Source organism: Stomoxys calcitrans, chromosome 3 (assembly GCF_963082655.1).
Source record: "Stomoxys calcitrans chromosome 3, idStoCalc2.1, whole genome shotgun sequence".
Lineage (NCBI taxonomy): Eukaryota > Metazoa > Arthropoda > Insecta > Diptera > Muscidae > Stomoxys > Stomoxys calcitrans.
Window position 1 is genome coordinate 41,673,089 of NC_081554.1, and position 24,191 is coordinate 41,697,279.

At 37.6% G+C, this 24,191-nt stretch overlaps 1 protein-coding gene across 2 annotated transcripts in view; it reads right to left on the bottom strand.

Annotated features, from left to right (window-relative positions):
* Positions 1 to 24,191, bottom strand: part of LOC106087364 (ATP-binding cassette subfamily G member 4) — an 83,076-nt gene that overhangs the window by 9,739 nt on the left and 49,146 nt on the right. For both annotated transcript variants that reach the window (XM_059364720.1, XM_059364721.1), the window contains exons 2-5: positions 16,672 to 17,188; positions 8,647 to 8,764; positions 7,823 to 8,158; positions 3,594 to 3,832 (exon numbers count right to left, since the gene is read on the bottom strand). In XM_059364720.1, the coding sequence (XP_059220703.1) occupies positions 3,594 to 3,832; positions 7,823 to 8,158; positions 8,647 to 8,764; positions 16,672 to 16,906 (928 nt within the window). In that variant the 5' untranslated portion in view covers positions 16,907 to 17,188. The remainder of the gene's footprint in view (positions 1 to 3,593; positions 3,833 to 7,822; positions 8,159 to 8,646; positions 8,765 to 16,671; positions 17,189 to 24,191) is intronic.

A 24,191-nucleotide genomic window follows, 5' to 3' on the forward strand; every position in this document is an offset into this window, starting at 1 on the left:
GAATCGGTCGTCAGCCTTATACAGCTCCCCTATAAACCGATCTCTCTATTTTACTTTTTGAGCCCCTAAAAGGCCCAATTCTTATTCGATTTCACTGAAATTTTACACATAGTCTTCAACTGTGGTCTCGAACATTCAATGCAAATAGCATAGCATTTTTTTTTTCTTTTACCCTTTGTTTGTCTAAAAAGAGATTCCAGGAAAGAACTCGACAAATGCGATCAATGGTGGAGGGTATATAAGATTCGGCCCGGCCGAACTTAGCAGGCTTTTATGTGTTAAAGATTATAGCGTGATTAAAACTGATGACACACGGACTGACAGACACACGGACAACGTTAAATCGTCTCAGAAAATTACAACGATCCGAAATATATATATTTTGTAGGATCGGAAATGGATATTTCGATGTGTTACTAACGGAATGACTAGTTGAATATACCCCCTATTCTAGGTGGGTATAAACATTTCATTGTGCTCAAAATACGGTCATATCGCCCAAAAGTGTGCAAAAACAACGCATGTTGGCATCGTTTGGGCGATATGATATTTGTCGTTTGGGCGAAGTGATGCTACGCCAAATCGGTGGGGAAGATAATAAGGTGCTGGAGCATTTCCTATATCATTGCCTGGTTTTCGCGGCTATCAGACACCGCTACTTAGGTGGGGGCACAATACCAGACATGAACCCAATTAGAAGCGTGATATTGGAACTAAATAAGGATTTTGTAAGAAGCACGTAATTCGTGACCTAGATTTCTTTTTTTCAACCCACCACCATACGAAGAGGGTATACTAATCAAGTCATTCCGTTTTTAACACCTCAAAATATTGATTTGGAACCCCGTAAGTGTATATATTCTTGATTGCCTCGAAATTTTGATTCGAACCAGTCATGTCCGTCCGTCCGTCTTTTGAAATCACGATAGCGGTCGAACGCGTAGAGTTAGCCGTTTGAAATTTTGCACAGATACTTCGAATTGATGTAGGTCCTTGGGGATTGCAAATGAGCCATATTGGTTCAGATTAGGATAAAGCTCCCATATAAACCGATCTCCCGATTTGATTTCTTGAGCCCAGGGAAGCCTCAATTTTTGTCCGATTCGGCTGAAATTTGGCATATGGTGTTCTGTTATGACTTCCAACAATCGTGCCAAGTACGGTCCAAATCGGTAAAGACCATAAAAACTGATCTCCAGATTTGACTTTTTGAGCCCATGGAAGCCACAATTTTTTTCCGATTTGGTTACAATCATATCATTGCACACGGTGTTCTGTTATAACTTCCAACAACTGTGCTGAGTACGGTAAAGAACCTGATACAGCTCCCATATAAACCGATCTCTCGATTTGACTCCTTGAGACTCTGGAAGCCTCAATTTTCCTCCAATTTGGCTGACATTTTTTACATAATCTTCTGTTATAATTCTCAACAACTGTGCCAAGTATGGTTCAAATCGATCGAGCTGGCAACATGGCTTCCGCTTAGGGAAGTAAAAAAATGGGGGTGACCTAAAGGACGTAATTGTGTTAAGTATGGTTTAAATCGGTTCATAAGTTGATATAGCTGCCACATAAACCAATCTTAGGTCTTGACTTCTTAAGCTTTTAGAGGGCACAATTCTTATCCGATTTGAGAGTAATGTTGCATGGGGTGTTTTGTTATAACTTCCAACAAATGTGTTTAGTATGGTTCAAATCGATTCATAACCTGATTTAGCTGCCATATAAGACGATCTTGGGTCTTGACTTCACGTACGATTTGACTGAAATTTTGCACGTGGTGTTTTGGTGTCACTTCCAACAAATGTGTGAAGTATGGTCGAAATCGGTCTACAACCTGGTATAGTTGCCATATAAACCGATCTTGGATCTTGATTTCTTGAGTCGCTAGAGGGAGCAATTCGTATCCGATTTCGCTGAAATTTTGCAAGGGGTGTTTTGTTATGACTTTCAACATCTGTGTTAAGTATGGCGGAAATCGGTACATAAACTGTTATAGCTGCCATATTAACCGATCTGGGATTTTGACTTCTTGAGCCTCTAGAGGGCGCAATTCTTATCCAATTTGGCTGAAATTTTGCGTGAGGTGTTTTGTTGCGACTGCTAACAAATATATGTCAAATATGGTTGAAATCCGTCCATAACCTGATATAGCTGCCATATAAACTGGTCTGGGATCTTGATTTTTGAGCCTCCAGAGGGTGTAATTATTATTCGATTTGGCTGAAATTTTATACAACGGCTTCTCCGATCACTTTCAACATACATGTCAAGTATGGTCCGAATCGATCTATAGCCTGATACAGCTCCCATTCTTACTCGAATTGGCTGCAATTTTACAGAATGACTTTACTATGGTCTTCAAAATTCAATTCAATTATGGTCCAAATCGGACCATTGTATAATGCTTTCACAGAATAATAAGGCAATAAAACATTTAAAAGTCAGCAAAAGTGTGTTGTTGTTATATGTACTTCTTCCACAGATTAAATAATTAATGCCTTGAGAAAATGATTTCTACTTGAACAAAATAAATATTGAAGAAATTTGCATGCAGTTGAAAATGCGAAAAATCATTTAAAAGTCAGCAAAAGCGTGTTGTTGCTAAAAGCATTTGACTGGTTTCCCGTATCGCGATTTCATTTTCGACCAAGAAAAATCATCAGCAGGAGATGTGAAATGGATCATGGTGCTTTACAACCATTCCAACTAGAGTAAGTTGTAAAGCACACATCTGAATTTGAACAGGGCTCAGATGTGTACTTTACAACATACTCTAGTTGGAATGGTTGTAAAGCACCATGATCCATTTGACATCTCCTGCTGATGATTTTTCTTGGTCTAAAATGAAATCGCGATACGGGAAACCAGTCAAATGCTTCTAGCAACAAGACACTTTTGTTGACTTTTAAATGATTTTTTGCATTTTCAACTGCATGCTAATTTCTTCAATATTAATTTTGTTCAAGTGGAAATCATTTTCTCAAGGCATTAATTATTAAATCTGTGGAAGAAATATATATAATTTATATGAGTGCTAATTTAATGAGCTAACAATGAAAATCAACTTTTTCTATTAAACACGCAATTAGGGCGGATTCATTGCTACAATTCTGCTGCATCGTAAATATTGCAATACTTATTACACATTTCACTCATCATAAATACAAAACAACAATTAGTTTGAAGTCCACTTTACAATCGGCATGAAATAATCTTTTATAAGTAAATGAGCAATATTACTATTAAAATAGATTCTGTGACGTCTGGGCATAATAGAAAATGCCTAATTAGCAAAATGACTCAGGTGATTATGATTTATAGTTCAAGCAAAGTTTAAAGGGAGGACAACATTAGATTATTTGTTTACACAGTTTGAGTAATTTCATTGTGGTTAAATGTCTTTGGGCATGCTTTCATCTTTGGCAAGTTAGTGAGAAAAATCTCTTCAAATATTTGCTTTATTTTTTTTAAGATAATGTTATCAATTTTTTTTTTGTGAATTTTTTTAAGGAATTTGTAGGTGTAACCTCAATTTTTCTCTTATCGTTATTGTTTGTTCAATTATTGCGTTATATGGGTATACTTACTAAAATCTGCTGGATTGTAGGTGAGCGGGCAAGTTGGTCCAATTTGTTTTAGATATGGCACGATGTTCCCCACACTGCCTTGATAAACACATTGGCCTTCGGCTAAAATGTAGACCTTATCGAACATCTGGAATAGTTTGGCAGGAGGTGTGTGTATGGAACAGATAATGGTGCGCCCAGCATGGGCTAAACGGCGTAGTAAAGTTATGCACTGGGAACTGGAGAGATCATCTAAGCCACTATATGAGAAAAACACAAAAAAATATAAATATATGCTTTGTATAAAAAAAAAAATAAATTTTTGTGGAAAAATATAAAAAAAATTAATAATGCAAATTGTTGATGAAGAAGTTCACTTTGTGTTTTTGAAAAACTAAAGGTAGACAGTAAAAGTTTTAAAGTGGAAAAAGCCATACGAAGTAAAACAAGTAAAAAGGCTTTAAGTTCGGTCGGGCCGAACTTTGGATACCCACCAACTCGGGTATATATGTTAACCACATTTTGTCAAAATCTGATGGAAAATGCATACCTTATGCCCCACAGCAGCTATATCGAAATATATTCCGATTTGGACCAAATCTAATAAGTAAAATCATTGTTCTATTGTGTATACCAAAATATTGATCTTTTTAGAAGCTATGTCTAAAAATAAACCGATCTGAACCATATACGACACGGATGTCGAAAAGCCTAACATAAGTCACTGTATCAAATTTCAGTGAAATCGGATTGTAAATGCGCCTTTTATGGGGCCATGACTTTAAATCGAGATATCAGTCTACATGGCAGCTATATCCAAATCGGGACCGATCTGTACCATATTGCAGAAGTATGTCGAGGTGCTTAACTTAACTCATTGTCCAAAATTTCAGTGAAATCGGACAATAAATGCGCCATTAATGGACCCAAAACCTTAAATCGAGAGATCGGTCTATATGGCAGCTATATCCAAACTGGACCGATCTGTATCATATTGCAGAAAAATGTCGAAGAGCCTAACACAACTCAAAGTCCCAAATTTCGATGACATCGGACAATAAGTGCACCTTTTATGGACTCAAAACCTTAAATCGAGAGATCGGTCTATATGGCAGCTATATCCAAATCTGGACCGATTTGGGCCAATTTGCAGAAAATTTTTGAAGAGCCTAACACAACTCGTTGTCCCAAATTTCGGCGAAATCGGACAATAAGTGCACCTTTTATGGACTCAAAACCTTAAATCGGGAGATCGGTCTATATGGCAGCTATATCCAAATTTGGACCGATCTGTGCCAAAGTGAAGAAATATGTCGTAGGGAAATATTTTGGCAAAATCGGACAATAAATGCGCCTTTTATGGCCCCAAAACCTTAAATCGAAAGATCGGTGTATATGGCAGCTATATCCAAATCTGGACCAATGTGAGCCATATTGCAGAAATATTTCGAGGGGCTTAATTTAACTCACTGTCCCAAATTTCGGCAACATCGGACAATAAATGCGCCTTTGATATGCCCAAAACCTTAAATCAGCGGATCGTTCTATATGGCAGCTCTATCCAAATCTGGACCGATCTGGGCCAAATTTGAAAAAGATGTCGAGGGGCCTAACATAACCCACTGTCCCAAATTTCGGCGAAATCGGAGAATAAATGTTGCTTTTATGGGCCTAAGACACTAATTCGGCGGATCGGTCTATATGGCAGCTATATCCAAATCAGGACCGATCTGGGCCAAATTGACGAAGCATGTCGAAGAGCCTAACACAACTCACTGTTCCAAATTTCAGCAAAATCGGATAATAAATGTGGCTTTTAAGGGCCTAAGACCCAAAATCGGCGGATTGGTCTATATGGGGGCTATATCAAGATATTGTCCGATGTAGCCCATCTTCGAACTCAAACTTCTTATGGACAAAAAAAAATCTGTTGAAAGTTTCAATTAATTCAACAGACAGACGGACGGACAGACGAACGGACAGACGAACGGACAGACGGACGGACAGACGGAAGGACATGGCTAAATCTTCTTAGATTTTTACGACGATCAAGGATTTATATACCTCATAGGGTCGGAAATGGATATTTCGATGTATTGCAAACGGAATGACAAAATGGATAAACCCCATCCTTCGGTGGTGGGTATAAAAACAAGTAAATAACAAAGTAAAGTTTGGCCGGGATGAATTTTATATACCCTCCATCAGGGATCCTACAGGGTGGCTGATGAATATTGCTACAATGATGAATATTGCTACATTTTTTTTTCGGTGTATGGAATACATTTTTCTTTTATTCATGTTAAATTAAATTATTAAATTAATTATTAAATTATTATTAATTAAATTAATTAATTAATTAATTAAATTAATTATTAAATTATTATTATTAAATAGAAAAAAAGTTATTACATTTTTTTTTGGTAGCGGCTTTCATCAGCCACCCTGTATTTGTCAAGTTCTTTGCCCGGCATTTTTTTAAAGGCAAATAGAGCATAATGGTAAGAATTGCATCCTATATGGGATCAAGAAGTAAAATCCGGAGATGGGTTTATATGATGGCTATATCAGGCTATGAACCGATATGAACCATACTTAACCATGACCATGAAAGTCATAACAAAACACAAAATACAAAATTTTAGCCCAATCAGATAAGAATTGCATCATCTAGAGGCTCAATAAGTCAAGATCCGAGATCGGCTTACACGGCAGCTATATCAGAATATGAACCGATTTGGACCATACTTACAGTAGTTGGAAGTTGCAAAACACATCATATAAAATTTCAGCAAAATCGGTTAAGAATTGCGCCCTCTAGAGGCTCCAGAAGTCAAGATCTGAGATCGGTTTATATGACAGCTGTATTAGGTTATCAACCGATTTTGAACATATATATTATATCACATCAACTCATACGAAATTTTAGCCACATCGGATTAGAATTGCGCCGTCTAGAGGCTCAAGAAGTTAATATGGCAGCTATATCAGAATATGAACCGATTTGGACCATAAGCACAGTTATTCGAAGTCACAACAAAACACCTCATACAAAATTTCAGCAAAATCGGATAAGAATTGCGCCGTCTAGAGGCTCAAGAAGACATGTTCCGAGATCGACTTATATGGCAGCTATATCAGAATACCGTAGCGCAGAGGTTAGCATGTCCACCTATAACGCTAAACGCTTGGGTTTGAATTCTGGCGAGACCATCAGAAAATATAGTCCCAATGCTGGCAACATTTGTGAGGTACTATGCCATGTAAAACTTCTCTCCAAAAGAGGTGTCACACTGCGGCACGCCGTTCGGACTCGGCAATAAAAAGGAAGCGTCTTACCATTGAGCTTAAAAAAAAAGACTTAAATCGGACTGCACTCATTGATATGTGAGAAATTTGCCCTTGTTCCTTAGTGGAATGTTCATGGGCAAAATATGCCATTATTGGGTTGTCCAAAAAGTAATTGCGGATTTTTCATATAGTCGGCGTTGACAAATTTTTTCACAGCCTGTGACTCTGTAATTGCATTCTTTCTTCTGTCATTTATCAGCTTTTATTTTTGGCTTGCTTTAGAAAAAAAGTGTAAAAAAAGTATACTTGATTAAAGTTCATTCTAAGTTTTATTAAAAATGCATTTACTTTCTTTTAAAAAATCCGCAATTACTTTTTGGGCAACCCAATATATCAAAACATTGGACCGATTTGGCCCATTTACAATCACAACCGACCTAAACCAGTAGAAAGTATTTGTACAATATTTCAAGCGCCCAGCTCGAAAGTTAACGTGCTTTCCACAGACATGACTAGATCGACTTAAAATGAGAAGGCGATCACGAATATATATACCTTATGGAGTCTCAGATCAATATTTCGAGGTGTTAAAAACGGAATAGCAAAGTTAGTATACCCCCATCCTATTGTGGAGGGTATAACATTTACTTTTAAGGCTCTCTTAAGGTTCTCGTCAGTTGATTTTATAAAGGGAAAACAGATGATCGGGATATTAAATCTGGATTTAAGGAGCAGTGGAAACAGGGTTTTATATGATGGTTTATATTTGCCATAATTTATTTTAGTACTCTATATAGAGCAAATCATGATTTCTTATTCTTATTATGTGATATCGCATGATATCGATAACTTACCAGTGCAACTTTACACTGATATTTTATCCAGATCATCTGACTTGCACTGTATACGACTACGAAAAAACACAGCTATTGTTGCTGAATACATATGGTTATACTTACGTTGTAGGCTCATCTAGGAACAGTACCGGTGGATTATTAACTAATTCCATTGCTACACAAAGCCGTTTACGCTCTCCACCTGACAAACGTTCGGTTGCTGTATTCGCTGTTTTCTCCAACCGCAACATGCTTAGAATTTCATCGATGATTTCTAGCTTCTGTTGTTTTGTCAATTCATTGCCTAATTTTAAATTGGCTGCCAACATCATGGATTCCATGACAGTGAAATATGGATCGACAATATCCTGTTGCATTATGTAGCGTGACATTTTGCGAAATAGGCGCAAATCTCGAGGATTCCGATTGATATTGATGTCGCCCGTATAAGTGGATATTCTAAAAAAGAGATGAAGTGGCATTAGTAAAAGGGTTTTTTTTACCATAACTTTGTGTATTTATAGTTTTGTTAACTTGTTTGCAACTCTAAGAAGGAGAAGAGCGATCGGCTTAGAATAATTGTCTGTTTCGATTTAGCTTTGTCCGTCTGTCTGTCCATGTATTCTTGTGATCAAGGTACAGGAAAATCTGACAACAAATGCGAATTCGTTGTCAGATTTTCTGGAAATTTTACTTTTTTGCTCCAGGGACGAACGGTATTGATATTGATCAATATAGGAATAGATTTAGATATTGCTTCCATATATAACTTCAATATTATCATTTTTGTGACTGAAGTAGTTTCAGTTAAAAAAATTTTAACACCCCTATATTGCGTCGAATTGAATCTTGTGTGTTTTTAGTAATGCGTACTCATTTTAGTTCATGACAACACTGTGTTATAATTTCCCCTCTTTGTAAGGTATTTTAATGTTGGCGTTACTTACCCAAATCCAGCCAATAAATTAAGTAACGTTGTTTTTCCAGCTCCTGAAGGACCCATTATGGCGGTTAGCTCGTGTGATCTAAATTCTCCGCTAATGTTGTGTAAAATTGTTTTTTTGCCTGTGATAGAAAAAGACGAATGATTTTAAAGAAAAATGTAATGAATAAAACAAATGAAGCAATTATGAAAACCACCAAACGCCCTGTTATATCCCATTCCGCTCGACTGACTGCTTTTAAATAACTACAATAAGTTCGGGCGGGCCCAATCTTGGGTACCTTTCACCATGGATTCTGCTAAAAATTTATACAAAATAAATTTTGATAAAGGGCATAATCTTATTCCATATACCAAACTTCTGCCAAACAAGCAAAAATTAAAGCTTCTAGGAACCGAGCAAGGATGATGGAGAGGCCGGTTTACATGGGAGCTATATCAGATTTTATACTGATTTGAACCATATTGGGCACAGTTGTTGGAAGTCGAAACGGAACACCAAATGCAAAATTTCTGCCAAATCGTAAAAAAATTGCGGCTTGTAATGACTCAAGAAGTTAAATCGGGAGATCGGTTTGTATGGGAGTTATATTAGGTTATATACCGATTTAAACCGTACTAGACACAGTTGTTTGAAGTTACAACAGAACACTACATGCAAAATTTCAACCAAATCGGACAAAAGTTGCGGCTTGTATGGATTCAAGGAATCAAATCGGGAAATCGGTTTATATGGGAGCCAGGGACGTAGCCAGGGGAGAGGCTTCGGGCCCGAGACTCCCCCCCAAAATGATTTTGTATATAGAGAACAAGTAAAAGCGTGCTAAGTTCGGCCGGGCCGAGTCTTATATACCCTCCAACATGGAGCGCATTTATCGAGTTCTTTTCCTGACATCTCTTCTTAGGCAAAAAATGATATAAGAAAAGATTTGCTCTGCTATTAGAGCGATATCAACATATGATCCGGTTAAGACCACAATTAAATTATATGTTGGAGACCTGTCAGCCAATTCGAATAAGAAGTAAAATAGAGAGATCGATTTATATGGGAGCTGTATCGGCCTATAGACCGATTCAGATCATAATAAACACGTATGTTGATGGTCATGAGAGGATCCGTTGTACAAAATTTCAGGCAAATCGGATAATAATTGCGACCTCTAGAGGCTCAAGAGGTCAAGATCCCAGATCGGTTTATATGGCAGCTATGTCAGGTTATGAACCGAATTGAATCATACTTAGCACAGTTCTTGGATATCATAACAAAACAAGTCGTGCAAAATTTCATTCCAATCGGGTAAGAATTGCGCTCTCTAGAGGCTCAAGAAGTCAGAACCCAAGATCGGTTTATATGACAGCTATACCAGGTTATGGACCGATGTAAACCATACTTAGCACAGTTGTTAGAAGTGATACTAAAACACTATGTGCAAAATTTCAGTCAAATCGGATGAGAATTGCGCCCTCTAGAGGCTCAAGAAGTCAAGACCCAAGATCGGTTTATATGGCAGCCATGTCGAAACATGGAACGATATGGCCCATTTACAATACCAACCGACCTACACTAATAAAAAGTATTTGGGTAAAATTTCAAGCGGCTAGCTTTACTCCTTCGGAAGTTAGCGTGCTTTCGACAGACAGACGGACGGACATGGCTAGATCGACATAAAATGTCGCGGCGATCAAAATTATATATACTTTAAGGGGTCTCAGACTAATATTTCGAGTAGTTACAAACAGAATGACGAAATTAGTATACCCCCCATCCTATGGTGGAGGGTATAAAAACAATGAAATTGTTTCTAACGATATAATTTCAATGACATTTTTTTCTAAAGAAAAATTTTAATGAATTTATTTTTTTCAAACAACATATCAATGAAATTTTTTTTAATTTGAAATTTCAATGACAAAATTTGCAGACAAACATTTAATCAAATTTTTACTAAAAACAAACTTTTAATGCAATCTTTCTAAAGACTAAATTTCAAATGTTTTCTAAAGACTAAGTTTGATTGAATTTCTATTTTTATACCCACTACCAGGGATGGGGATAACCATAGGCAGGTTAAGTTCGAAGATGGGCCATATAGGACTATATAGTAGATGATTCGTCGTAAAAAAAATCATTAAAATACTGAAGCTAATTCGATGAAACTTTCACTTCATAACTAAGATATTCCCGAAGACAACCACACTTTGAAGGCTTTGAAAGATTAGCATCGGCCTATAAATAGTGTGTTAGCAAGCAGTACAAAATTCAGCTCTGACTTTAACCAAATGTCACCGTCTCGGTACCCAGTAGCGATCACAATTTTCAAAAAAAAAAGTTTGAGGTATATTTTCCAATTTTACAGTAAAAGAAGAATTTTGGCAATTTTCGGTTTTGAAAAAAATGTGAGGCGATCCCCCCCCCCAAATAAAATCCTGGCTACATCCCTGATGGGAGCTATTTCAGCCAAATCGGACAAAAATTGCGACTTCCAGGGGTTCAAGAAGTCAAATTGGGAGATCAGTTTATATGAGAGCTATATCTAAATCTGAACCGATATGGCCCATTTGCAATCCCCAACTATGTAAATCAATAGAAGTATCGGTGCTATGCTTTTAGTTAACTCGAGGAATTTTTCCAATTTGTTCATAAAAATTTGCCCATATCGTTTATGTTGTTCATAAACCATCTTTCATAAATTTAAGCATCAATTTGAAAAAAATGTCATTACTGTATATTTCTTGACTGCGAGAGAGCATTCTTTGAAGCCAGAAAAGTCAGTGGACTTGCCTTTGCTACAGGCGATTTTGAAAAATTTTCTGCGCTGACCCCTACAAGCCTTAATTCTTACCCGATTTGGCTGAAACTTGCAGAAGCACTTTTGTTCTTACTTCCAATATCCTTGTCAAGTATGACCCGAATCGGTCTATAAACTAATAAGAACCCTAAGAGGCCTTAGAGCCGATGTGGTGGACATTTTACATAAGGACTTCTGTTCCTCCTTTTGTGCTAAGTATGATCTAAATCGGTTTATAGACTAACATAGCCCCTATATAAGCCGATATCCAGATTTGACTTCTTGAGCACTAAAAGGCTTCAATTTTCATCCTATTTGGATGATTTTGGCCAAATCCCATTCAGATAGGTCCATAAATATATATAACCCTCATATAAACCGATCACTGGATTTGACTTCTTGAGTTACTATCAGCCTTCGTTTTTCCGTATTTGGTAACGAATCCTACTCCGAAAGGTTCATAAATAGATATTGGGCCCCTTAGCAACTTATTTTTAGACCATAGAAGCCTAATTCAATACCTTCTTTGATTTCTAATCGATTTCTACCTACCCTACCCTACCCTAAAAGGTATTATAAAGTAGTGCATTTGTTTGTAACATCCAGAAGAAGGAGAGATAGACCCATTGATAAGTATACCGATCGACCGATGTCCGTCTGCCCATGTTAATTTGTGTACAAAGTGCATGTCGCCATTTTTATCCGATCGTCTTAAAATTTTGTACAGGCATGTTTTTCGGCCTAGAGACGAAGCCTATTGAAATTGGAAAAAATCGGTTCATATTTGGATATAGGTCCTATATATATATATATATATATATATATATATATATATATATATATATATATATATATATATATATATATATATATATATATATATATATATATATATATATATATACACACATATATATATATATATATATATATATATATATATATATATATATATATAGATTTAGATATAGCTCACATATATTGGGTTGCTCAAACAGTAATTGCGGATTTTTCATATAGTCGGCGTTGACAAATTTGTTCACAGCTTGTGACTCTGTAATTACATTCTTTCTTCTGTCAGTTATCAGCTGTTACTTTTAGCTTGCCTTAAGAAAAAAGTGTAAAAAAAGTATATTTGATTAAAGTTCATTCTAAGTTTTATTAAAAATGCATTTACTTCCTTTTAAAAAAATCCGCAATTACTTTTTGGGCAACCCAATATATATATATCGCCCGATTTTTACTCCTAGAACCACTGCAAGCGCATTTATTGACCAATCTTGTCAAAACTTCCATATACATGTTCGTCCGATTTGCAGTAATATTGCAATTACATTGTCTTTTGTTAACCTATTCTCTCGAAATTTGGCAGGATGGATTTTCTCTTGACTCTCGACATTACTGGCGAATTTTATTGAAATCGGCCCAGATTTAGATATAGCTGTCATATACTTTTATCGCCAGATTTTCATCAAAAGCCACTGCAAGCCCATTGTTTGACCAATCTTGTCAAAATTTTGCACCACGCTTTCCTCCACGATTACCTCATTATCTAAGAAGTTTGCTTGAAATCGGTTCAGAATTAGATTTAGCTTCCATATAAATGTTCGTCAGATTTTGGGTAATTTGAAAAAATTTTTTCATTTGTCAACCGTAGTTATTACAGTTTGAATATATTTGCTCGCCGAGATCCATCAAAATTGGTTCAGAATTGGATATAGCTCCCAGATTGTACTTATAGGGTAGGTGTAGGGTATAATACAGTCGGCACCGCCCGACTTTGCCCTTCCTTACTGGTTTTTAATATGGTAATTTGAAATTTAGCTTTTAGAAAAAACTAGTTAGGAAAGGCAAAAGTCGGGCGGTGCCGACTATGTTATACCCTACACCACCGAGTCTACGTAAGGAAAGGCAAAAGTCGGGCGGTGCCTACTATATGATATCCTACACCACCGAGTCTACGTAAAAATTTGCTCATGAACATTTCATTAAGGAACAGGTCATAAGCGGGCATTCTATCCTCTGCGCTACTGTGGCCTCAAGTTCACGTACTACTTGTAATACATAGAAGCTACCTCGAAATCTAGTCAGATTTTAATTTTGCATACCTATGGAAATATCGAATAAAAACTAGCAAGATTTTGTTACAAGGACCTAAAGGTTACTGCATTCTTAAAAGCGTATATAGACAAAAACATTGGGTTGCCCAAAAAGTAATTGCGGATTTTTTAAAAGAAAGTAAATGCATTTTTAATAAAACTTAGAATGAACTTTAATCAAATATACTTTTTTTATACTTTTTTTCTAAAGCAAGCTAAAAGTAACAGCTGATAACTGACAGAAGAAAGAATGCAATTACAGAGTCACAAGCTGTGAAAAAATATGTCAACGCCGACTATATGAAAAATCCGCAATTACTTTTTGGGCATCCCAATATTTGTAAAGATCGGACAAAAATTTTAGCTATTACAGCCTAAAAATGCCATATCGGATGATATACATGAGAGCTATATCTTAATCTGAATCGATTTTGATTAAATTTAACACAATATTGGACCAAAATTGTATCTACTTCAGCCTTATAAGGCAACATCGGATGAAAAATATATATGGGAGCTATATCTACATATGAGTCGACTTGGTTCAAAATGCCCAACACCTGTGAGCCTTCTCAGTACGCTCCTGAATGTGACTGTGACACCAAATCAGTTTTCCGTTCAAGATCACACCTTAGTATTTGACCTTGTCAGATATCGAAATCGTCTTATATAGGAAACCTGGTGCGTTAAATTGGCCCACCTTCGTCTTCCTCGTCAATAGGCATATTTCAGTCTTCTCTGGGTAAACATTGAGACCTTTTGGTCCAGCCCAGCCATATGCCATATGCAAGACCCTTTCGACCCTTCTGCATATTTCGTTCGGATCCTTACCCCTTAGAAGTATTATAACATCGTCTGTGTAGCACACGGGTTCAAATACCTCCTCAGTCAGCATCCGTAATAGGTCATTTGTGGTGGTCACCCATAGGAGTGGCGATAAAATGCCCCCCTGTGGCGTGCCCTGTGCCACTTTCTCCCTTATATTTATGCCATGGGACACACAATTTATCCACCTATTCCTTAGCATATGGTTTATCCAGTCTTTAAGGACCGGGTCCACGCGGCACTGGTTTAAGGATCGGTCCGCACATTGTTAAAAGCCTCCTCCATGTCAATGCATACCGCCAATGTGTACGTTTTGGCATCAAAGGATTCTATTATTTTCTGCACAATCTCGTGCAGGACAGTCTCCACCGATCTTCTCTTGACATAGGCATGATGTTTGTATTTGAGCAGTTCGCTGGATGTCCTACTCGTTATCATGGTGTTCACAATACGATCCATGGTTTTGCGTAGAACAGACGTAAGGCTTATGGGTCTGTAGGCCTTTGGTGTCGCATAACTTGCCTTGCCTTGCTTGGGTATAAACACCACCCTTGCCTCCTGCCAGACTTTCGGAGTATATGCAAGTCCTAGGCACGCTGAGAAAATTTTGGCCAGACGAGGCGTCAGTTTCTCCATCATTTGTGAGGTACCACCAGTTTCTCCATCATTTGTGAGGTACTTTGCCATGTAAAAACTTCTCCCCAAAGTGGTGTCGCTCTGCGGCACGCTCAGTGATAGGTCCCCTTTCATTGAGTTTAAAATTGAATCGGACAGCACTCATTGATTTGTGAGAAATTTGCCCCAGTTTCTAAATGGAATGTTCATAGGCAAATTTGCATTTGCAACCTTACCACGAATGAATATTTTTTTCTGGCCTATTTGCATTTTTACGTTTTCGTAATTTGCCCATGAATATTCCATTAGGGATTAGGGGGACTTTAAGATATAGCTCCCTGGATGATATTTCTTGAACCCTTAAAGAGCGCCATTCTTACCCGGTTTGGTTAAAAATGTTCCTATTACCTCCAACAGATGTACTAAGTATGGTGCGAATCGGTCCAAATGTACTTCTTGAGCCTCTAGAGGGCACAATTCTTATCCGATTCGGTTGAGAATTGGCGCGTTGACTTTTGCCTGCCACTATCCTTTATTAGTTTCTGCCTTTAAAGAGAAACCATCCAAAGAACTTGACAAATGCTATCCATGGTGAAGGGTATTTTAGATTCGACCAAGCCGAAATTGGAAATTATATGGGAGCTATAACAGGTTATAAGCCGATTCAGACTATATTTGGAACGTATGTTTAAGGTCATGGAAGTTGTTGCACAAAATTTGAGCCAAATCGAATAAGAATTGCGCCTTCTAGAGGCTTGAGAAGTCAAGACCCGAAATCGGTTTATATGGCAGCTATATCAAAACCGATATGACCCATTTACAATCCCAAACGACCAACACAAATAGCAAGTCTTTGTGCAAAATTTTAAGCAGCTAGCTTTAGTTCTTCAAAAGTTTGCTTGCTTTCGACGACGTGGAATATCAATACGATCAAGATTAGGATGTGTTACAAACGGAATGACGAAATTCTTATGCCCCCATCCTATGATGGATGTTGTAAAAATTTTTCCCGTAGTATAAGTTGATGTTTAGGGAGAAAATTTACTTGCCGAAAGTCGGCAATTTTTTATAGCTCAAAATCAAACAAAAACTAAATGGCAAAATCTAAATAACCCCGTGCTGACAATTAGTTTGATTGGTGAATTGTTTGTAATCTCCTTCAATTTATTTGGTTTTTTTATATTGGGTTGCCCAAAAAGTAATTGCGGATTTTTCATATAGTCGGCGTTGACAAATTTTTTCACAGCTTGTGACTCTGTAACTGCATTCTTTCTTCTGTCAGTTATCAGCTGTTACTTTTAGATAGCTTTAGAAAAAAAGTGTAAAAAATGTATATTTGATTAAAGTTCATTCTAAGTTTTATTAAAAATGCATTTACTTTCTTTTAAAAAATCCGCAAATACTTTTTGGGCAACCCAATAACTAGTGCTAGTCGAAATTTATAAGTGATGCCTCTGACATAGCACATGCTGCATTTAAAATTACAAGTATTTAAACTTATTACCATATTTATATGTAACATTGTAAATGTTTCCCTTCAACCAATAGTGGAGTTAATTGCACAGTTTTTAAACTTTATTGCCCAATTGGCATTTCGCCAATAGACTCAGTGACATTCAATGAACAACCATGGCAACGATATTGCTCAAAGTCAACCAAACCAACTCAGTGCTAAGTCTAGGTATTTATTTCTGGACTTACCTCGATCAATATCGGGAACACTATATGACAAATTGCGAAATTCCAAATTAACTGCTGGCCATCGCGGCAGATATTTCAGGCCGCCACTGCATGATGAGATACCATCATCGGATTGAGCTGGCAAATCAACACTAATGGCATTGATATCGGTGCTGTAGTTGAGAGATGAGCCACTGTTCGATTTGTAGCTATCATCCATGCCGAAACTATAGCCCCCTGTGTCCATGGTATCCATTCTGGTGATCTCTGTGCAATTTCAATACGGTACGTGATGGTGTGTTGATGGTGTTGCTGCCGTTTTGATTTAATATCCGCCAGTGGCAGTTGGTTGCAAGTTTGATGGCAACTGAATAGATATTTCATCCAACGTTAAGTTTCTTAACCAATATTAAGGAAATGTTGCCGCTAGTTTTAGAAGTTTTTGCATGTGCTCTATTGGCTGTGGCGTGCTGTTGCCGAGATGGTGTATTTCTCTTTTTCTCAAACACTATGTAAATGTAAAGTGATGAGAAATTCTCTGAAAAAAATAACACACACACACCCAGAGAAAAAAATTGTTAATATTATTCATATATAAACAATGACTGAGAAGCATTTGCATTCATACTTTGGCATCAAAACTTAAAAATTCACATAAAGTTAGCGTTTTCATGCTAAAATATTTACAACTCATGTATATTTTTGAATGACAAGCGCATGCAAATCTTATTGATAATAATTTGTGCTTCTACAGATAATGTGCACATGTTACTCTTCAATGAAGTCCCTCTGTCTGTCTGTTTTACGTCACAAGTATTTTTATGGAAAATCTATCGATTTATTGGGATGCTACTTAAGACTTTGGTGGGGTTTGATTTCATCATCCCCACAATCAGCTGCAGGGCATGTTATATATCCCAATATACATGCAAGACCAATGTAGTGCAAAATTAAGCTTAAAGTCTGAGTTGTCATTCAAGCGAGGATATGGGAAACATTTGTCTCATGTGGATATACCCTTACCTATAAACATAAGATCTACTATCATTGATCAAAAAATCTTAAAGAGTATAGAATATATTTATTTGAAAGAGGCAGGGATGTTTTTGGGCAAATTTTCATCTTATATCTAAATAGGACTCATTTGTAGAGATGGGTTTCTACTGGGAAAATACACAACGTTTAGGTATTTAAAATTTTGCAAATAACTTGGGTATAAAAAAATTTTCCAAACAATTTTTGATGATTTCGTTTTCTTTGTATATAAACCTGACAGTCTGATCTCATAAAATCGGATTTTGGTTTTATATAGCCACTATATAGACCGATCTCCAGACTTAAAGTCTTGAGGCAATAAATTCATCATTTTTCATCCGATTTCGATGAAATTTGGCGCAGTACGGCCAGACCCAATTTCACTGATTTCCTTTTGATTCTTTCAAAGACTGCAGTAACTATTGAGTTGCCCAAAAAGTAATTGCGGATTTTTTAAAAGAAAGTAAATGCATTTTTAATAAAACTTAGAATGAACTTTAATCAAATATACTTTTTTTACACTTTTTTTCTAAAGCAAGCTAAAAGTAACAGCTGATAACTGACAAAAGAAAGAATGCAATTACAGAGTCACAAGCTGTGAAAAAATTTGTCAACGCCGACTATATGAAAAATCCGCAATAACTTTTTGGGCAACCCATACTTCCGGTGACCGACCTATGGTATCGATGTGGTCGGCGTAGGCGAGTAGCATGTGTTCTCTTGTGATAAGTGTGCCATATCTATTCACATCTGCATCTCGTATAATCTTCTCCAGTAGGATATTAAAGAGATCACACGATAGGCTGTCTCCTTGTCTGAAACCTCGTTTGGTATTAAATGGTTCGGAGAGATTCATTCCTATTCTTACTGAAGAAGGCGTATGAGCATGTGTCATCCTGCAGAGTCTTATTAATTTTGCAGGGATACCAAACTCAGGCATGGCCTGAAATACCTATCAACGTAAAGGAGTATTGAAGGAGGCTTTGTAGTTAACAAAGAGATGGTAGGTATTGATAGGTCCTTCTCGGGACTTTTCCAGGTGAATATCTGGTTTAGGGTTGATTTACCAGGTCTAAAGCCGTATTGATAGGCCCCAATTATCTCATTGACTTTAGGTTTTAATCTTTCACACAGTACCCTTGAGAGTATATTGCATGCGATGGTAAGGAGACTTATTCCTCTGTAGTTGGCACATTCTGTCTTGTCTCCTTTCTTGTGTACGGAACATAGTATGCTGAGGTTTCAACCATCGGGTATGCGTTCTTCTAGCCAGATTGCGCAGATACGCTGATACATACGGCTTATCAGCGTATCACCTCCGTTCTTAAATAGTTCAACGGGTAACCCGTCGGCTCCTGTTGCCTTGTTGTTCTTAATTCGGGTCACTGCTACTTGGACCTCATTCTGACTAGGAGATAAACATTCTATACCATCATCAGGAATTGGTACGGGATAACTATGAGCACCTCAAGGGGGGGAATTTTGAGCTCAGACTTGTGTGGTGTCCATCGTTATAACGAGAAGCTTAGCTGAAAGCTACCGGTCGCGTCCACAGGTTGCGGATGGTGGAAAGCTACGTTTTTATGCGGAGTAGCTGCAAATGCGGCCCCGGGCAGTCAGCGATTTTCGAGAGGAGATTCTCAGTGAAGAGTCAGGTGGCACTGGCTCTTAATTAAATACTGGGTGCCAATGATACTCGAGATGACAAAGCGAGTCATCGGCGCCTTCAAATAACCAATGGCCAACATCAGCGTCTGTTCCCAGGTTAGGGGCGGCGAGCGTCGGATCTTGGAGAAAGCGGCTCATCACAACGAGGGATACATGTGCAATCCCACAAACCAATGCGGTTGGGGTTGCTGGGCCAGTAACCCGCACCCGGAAAACAATGACAACTACTATGAGAACCAAAGGAATAGTAAAAACGGAAGGTGCAGTATACGCGCTGGCGGATGTATTAGAGAAGTACAAGGCAGATATAACCGCCCTGCAGGAAGTGCGATGGACTAGGAATGGCGTCACTACAACACCAAACGGTGACGAGCTACACTATAGCTGCCATAACGAGAGGCATGAATTTGGCTGTGGATTTGGGGTTAGTCGGAGACTGAAACATCTTGTCTCCAGCTTTACTCCGGTGGATGAGAGGCTAGCCACAATCCGCACAAAAGCCAAATTCCCCGACAGAGACAAAGACGAGCAAACCAAGGATATTTTCTACGAGCGCCTAGAGAGAGAATATGACCGCTGCCCCGCCTATGATATTAAAATCGTTCTGGGAGATTTTAATGCGAAGATAGGGAAGGAAGACATTTTTGGTCCAACAGCCGGAAAGTTTAGCCTTCACGACATAATGTCCAGGGTTGAGGCTGAAAGATTTCGCCACGGCAAAAAACATGGTAGTTAGTAGCACCAGATTTCAACATAAAAATATTCAGAAAGCCACATGGCTGTCACCCGATTAAAACACGAGAAACCAAATTGATCACGTTGTGATAGATGGAAGACATTCATCCAGCGTGTTAGATGTACGATCGATCCGTGGAGCGAATAAAGATTCGGATCATTACCTTGTTGCAACAAAGGTTCGCATCCGTTTGAACATGGCGAGGAAAGTACGATCTGACACCGCACGCAAGCTGGACATTGAATAGCTGTAAACACAACAAATCGCAGCGGCATACTCCACTCGACTGACCCAATTGCTTCATGAAAGCACTACTTGTTCCAATGATATAATGGCGCAGTGGCAAACTATTTCCCACTCCATGGAAAATGCCGCGAAATCCGTACTTGGGTACCGGAAGCCTCCTCCAAAAAAACCCATGGTACGACCAAGAGTGTCGAGATGTAACTGAAGCCAAGAATACTGATTGCAACCCTGCAATCAGTAGCAACGCACCAGATGAAGGAGAGGTATCGGGAGAAAAGGAGAGAGGAGAAACGTCTATTACGCAGAAAGAAAAATTAAATGGAAAGACGTGAGTGTGAGCGAATTGAGATGTACAGGAGTCAAAATGAAGCCCGGAAATTCTACCAGAGAATTAAACATCAAACCGATGGCTTTGGTGCAGGCACATTCTCCTGGAGAGAAAAAAAAGGAAATCTGGTAACTGACACAGATAACATGCCGAGGATATGGAAAAAACATTTTACCCAACTGCTAGTGTCCGACGTTGGCGACGAATTTTTAACTGCCATACAAACCGGTCTCCCAATTTGACTTCTTCAGCCATTGGAGGGCGCAATTTTTGCTCGATTTACATGAAATTTTGGATAAGACCCCATATAGTATATATATTCTTGATCGTCACGACGTTTTGAGTCGATCTAGTCATGTCCGAAATCACGATAGCTGTGTAAGCTAGCCGTTTGAAATTTCGCACAGATACTAATTATTAACGTAGGATATTGAGGATTGCAAATTGGCCATATCGGTTCAGATTTAGATATAGCTCCCATATAAACTGATCTCCCAATTTGACTTCTGGAGCCCTTACAAGTCCCAATTTTTGTCCGATTTGGCTGAAATTTTGCATTTTGTGTTTCTTTATGACTTCCAACATCTGTGCGAAGTACGGTCTAAATCGGTCTATAATCTGATATAGCTCCCATATAAACCGATCTCCCATATAAACCTTCTTGAGCCCTTACAAGCCGCAATTTTTGTCCGATTTGGCTGAAATTTTGCAGATAGTGTTCTGTTATGGCTTCCAATAACTGCGTTAAGTACAGTTCAAATCGGTTTATAACCTAATATAGCTCCCATATTTGAATCCTTTGCCCTTACAAGCTGGAATTTTTGTACGATTTGGCTGAAATTTTGCAGAATACTATCTGTTATGACTTCCAACAACTGTGCCAAGTACGATTCAAATTTGTCTTTAACCTGATATAGCTCCCATATAAACCGATCTTCCGATTTGACTTCATGAGCCCCTGGAAACCGCCATTGTTGTCCGATTTGGCTGAAATTTTGCATGCGGTGTTCTGTTATGACTTCCAACAACTGTGCCAAGTACCGTCCAAATAGGGCTATAACCTGATATAGCTTCCCTATAAACCGATCTTCCGATTTGACTTCTTGAGCCGTTACAAGCCCTTGAACTAAATTTAGTTTATATAAATTTTTAGCAGAATCCATGATGGTGCGTTCCCAAGATTCGGACCGGCCGAAATATGCACGCTTTTACTTGTTTTTTTTTTCTTTCAATTTGATGCCACGTAATTTGTCGTATATTGGATTTTTAGAGTTTGGAAGTGCTCAAAATTTTTTTCTTGGTCGTCAGTTTTTATTTGAGTCTATTACACGTGTCAGTCAGTGTAATTAATTATAATTGGTATTACATTAATAATGCATGACTTGCCCACCCCTTGAGTTAAAAACTGCAATAACAAAGTTCAGTAAAATTATAGTTTTTATAAATATATAATGAGAAATTTGACCCTTTTAAATTATTACCACAAATTGACCATGTGGAATATATTATTTTTGTAGTCATCTTAGCTGAACCAATAAATTCAACAATGTTTCCGAAGACAATTTACGTGGGTGATGAATGCAATGAAATAATATTTGAAATATACAATCAGGCAGACTCAGCGACAAACTAAACCCTTGAATGGCATTTGAACACATGACCCCTGCACTAAAAAGCCTAGCATGCTTCTAAGTCGGCTACAGGGGAATCCCATAATTAGGAATGGCATATGTAAGAATGGCAAAACGTTCGACCGGGCCTATTTCTACATACAAAATTTCTACCAAATCAGTCAAAAGTTGAAATTATAAATCGATTTAGTATGGTATAATGATTGGCATGATTATTGGAAGTCGTAATGAAACACTATCTGCAAAATGCAGTAGAAATGCAAAATTGCCATGAACTTTCCATTAAGAAAGAACTGCAAACGTCCGCTTAAAGTATAAGCTCAATGTAAGGGACCTCTTTAATAGCCGAGTTTGAATGGCATGCCGCAGTGCGATACGTTTTTAGGGAGAAGTTTTACGTGCCAAAGTACCTCAGAAAAGCTAACGCGCTACGGTGGCTTCCTCAATAAGAAGTTGGCAATTTCCTTTAGGATAAAAAATTAAACAAAAAATTTTCTCAAAATTCTAAGGAACGAAATATCTAGAAACCCTTTTAGTGTCTTGTTGCATTACGGTGCAGAACACGCTGTGTTCTAACTGCGCCTCGCATAGTTAAGAATATATAGCCATTTTAAGTTTTGCAAGTGAAATTTCGATTTTTTGATGGAGTCACGAATTGAGGCCCATTTCCCTCTGGGACGCATAGTTTAGGAGATACAGCCATTTTAAGTTTTGCAAGTGAAATTTCGATTTTTAATGGATTTTCGATGAAATTTCAAAATTTTTGATAGAGTCACGAATTAAGGCCCATTTCCCTCTAGGGCGCATAGTTAAGGAGATACATCCATTTTAAGTTTTGGAAGTGAAATTTCGATTTTTAATGGATTTTCGATGAAATTTCAAAATTTTTGATAGAGTCACGAATTAGGGTCCATTTCCCTCTAGGACGCATAGTTAAGGAGATACAGCCATTTTAAGTTTTGCAAGTGAAATTTCGATTTTTAATGAATTTTCGATGAAATTTCAAAATTTTTGATGGAGTCACGAATTAGGGCCCATTTCCCTCTAGGACGCATAGTTAAGGAGATACATCCATTTTAAGTTTTGCAAGTGAAATTTCGATTTTTAATGAATTTTCGATGAAATTTCAATATTTTTGATGGAGTCACGAATTAAGGCCCATTTTCCTCTAAGACGTATAGTTAAGGAGATACAGCAACTTTAAGTTTTGCAAGTGAAATTTCGATTTTTAATGGATTTTCGATGAAATTTCGAATTTTTTGATGGAGTCTCGAATGGAGGCCCATTTCCCTCTAGGACGGATAGTTAAGGAGATACAATTAATTTAAATTTTATAAGTGAAATTTCAATTTTTAATGGATTTTCGATGAAATTTCAAATTATTTGATGGGGTCACTAATAAAGGCCTATTTCCCTCTAGGACGCATAGTTAAGGAGATATAGCCATTTGAAGTTTTGCAACTGAAATTTCGATTTTTAATGGATTTTCGATGAAATTTCGAATTTTTCGATGGAGTCTCGAATTAATGCCCATTTCCCTCTAGGACGCATAGTTAAGGAGATATAGCCATTTGAAGTTTTGCAAGTGAAATTTCGATTTTTAATGGATTTTCGATGGCATTTCGAATTTTTTTTGATGGAGTCACGAATTAAGACCCATTTACCTCTAGGACGCATAGTTTTGCAAGTGAAATTTCGATTTTTAATGGATTTTCGATGAACTTTCGAATTTTTTGATGGAGTCTCGAATTAAGGCCCATATCCCTCTAGGACGCATAGTTAAGGAGATACAGCCATTATAGGTTCTGCAAGTGGCTTTCGATGAAATGTCGAATTTTTGTGATGGAGTCACGAATTAAGGCCCATTTCCTTTTGGGCGCTTAGTTTAGGAGATACA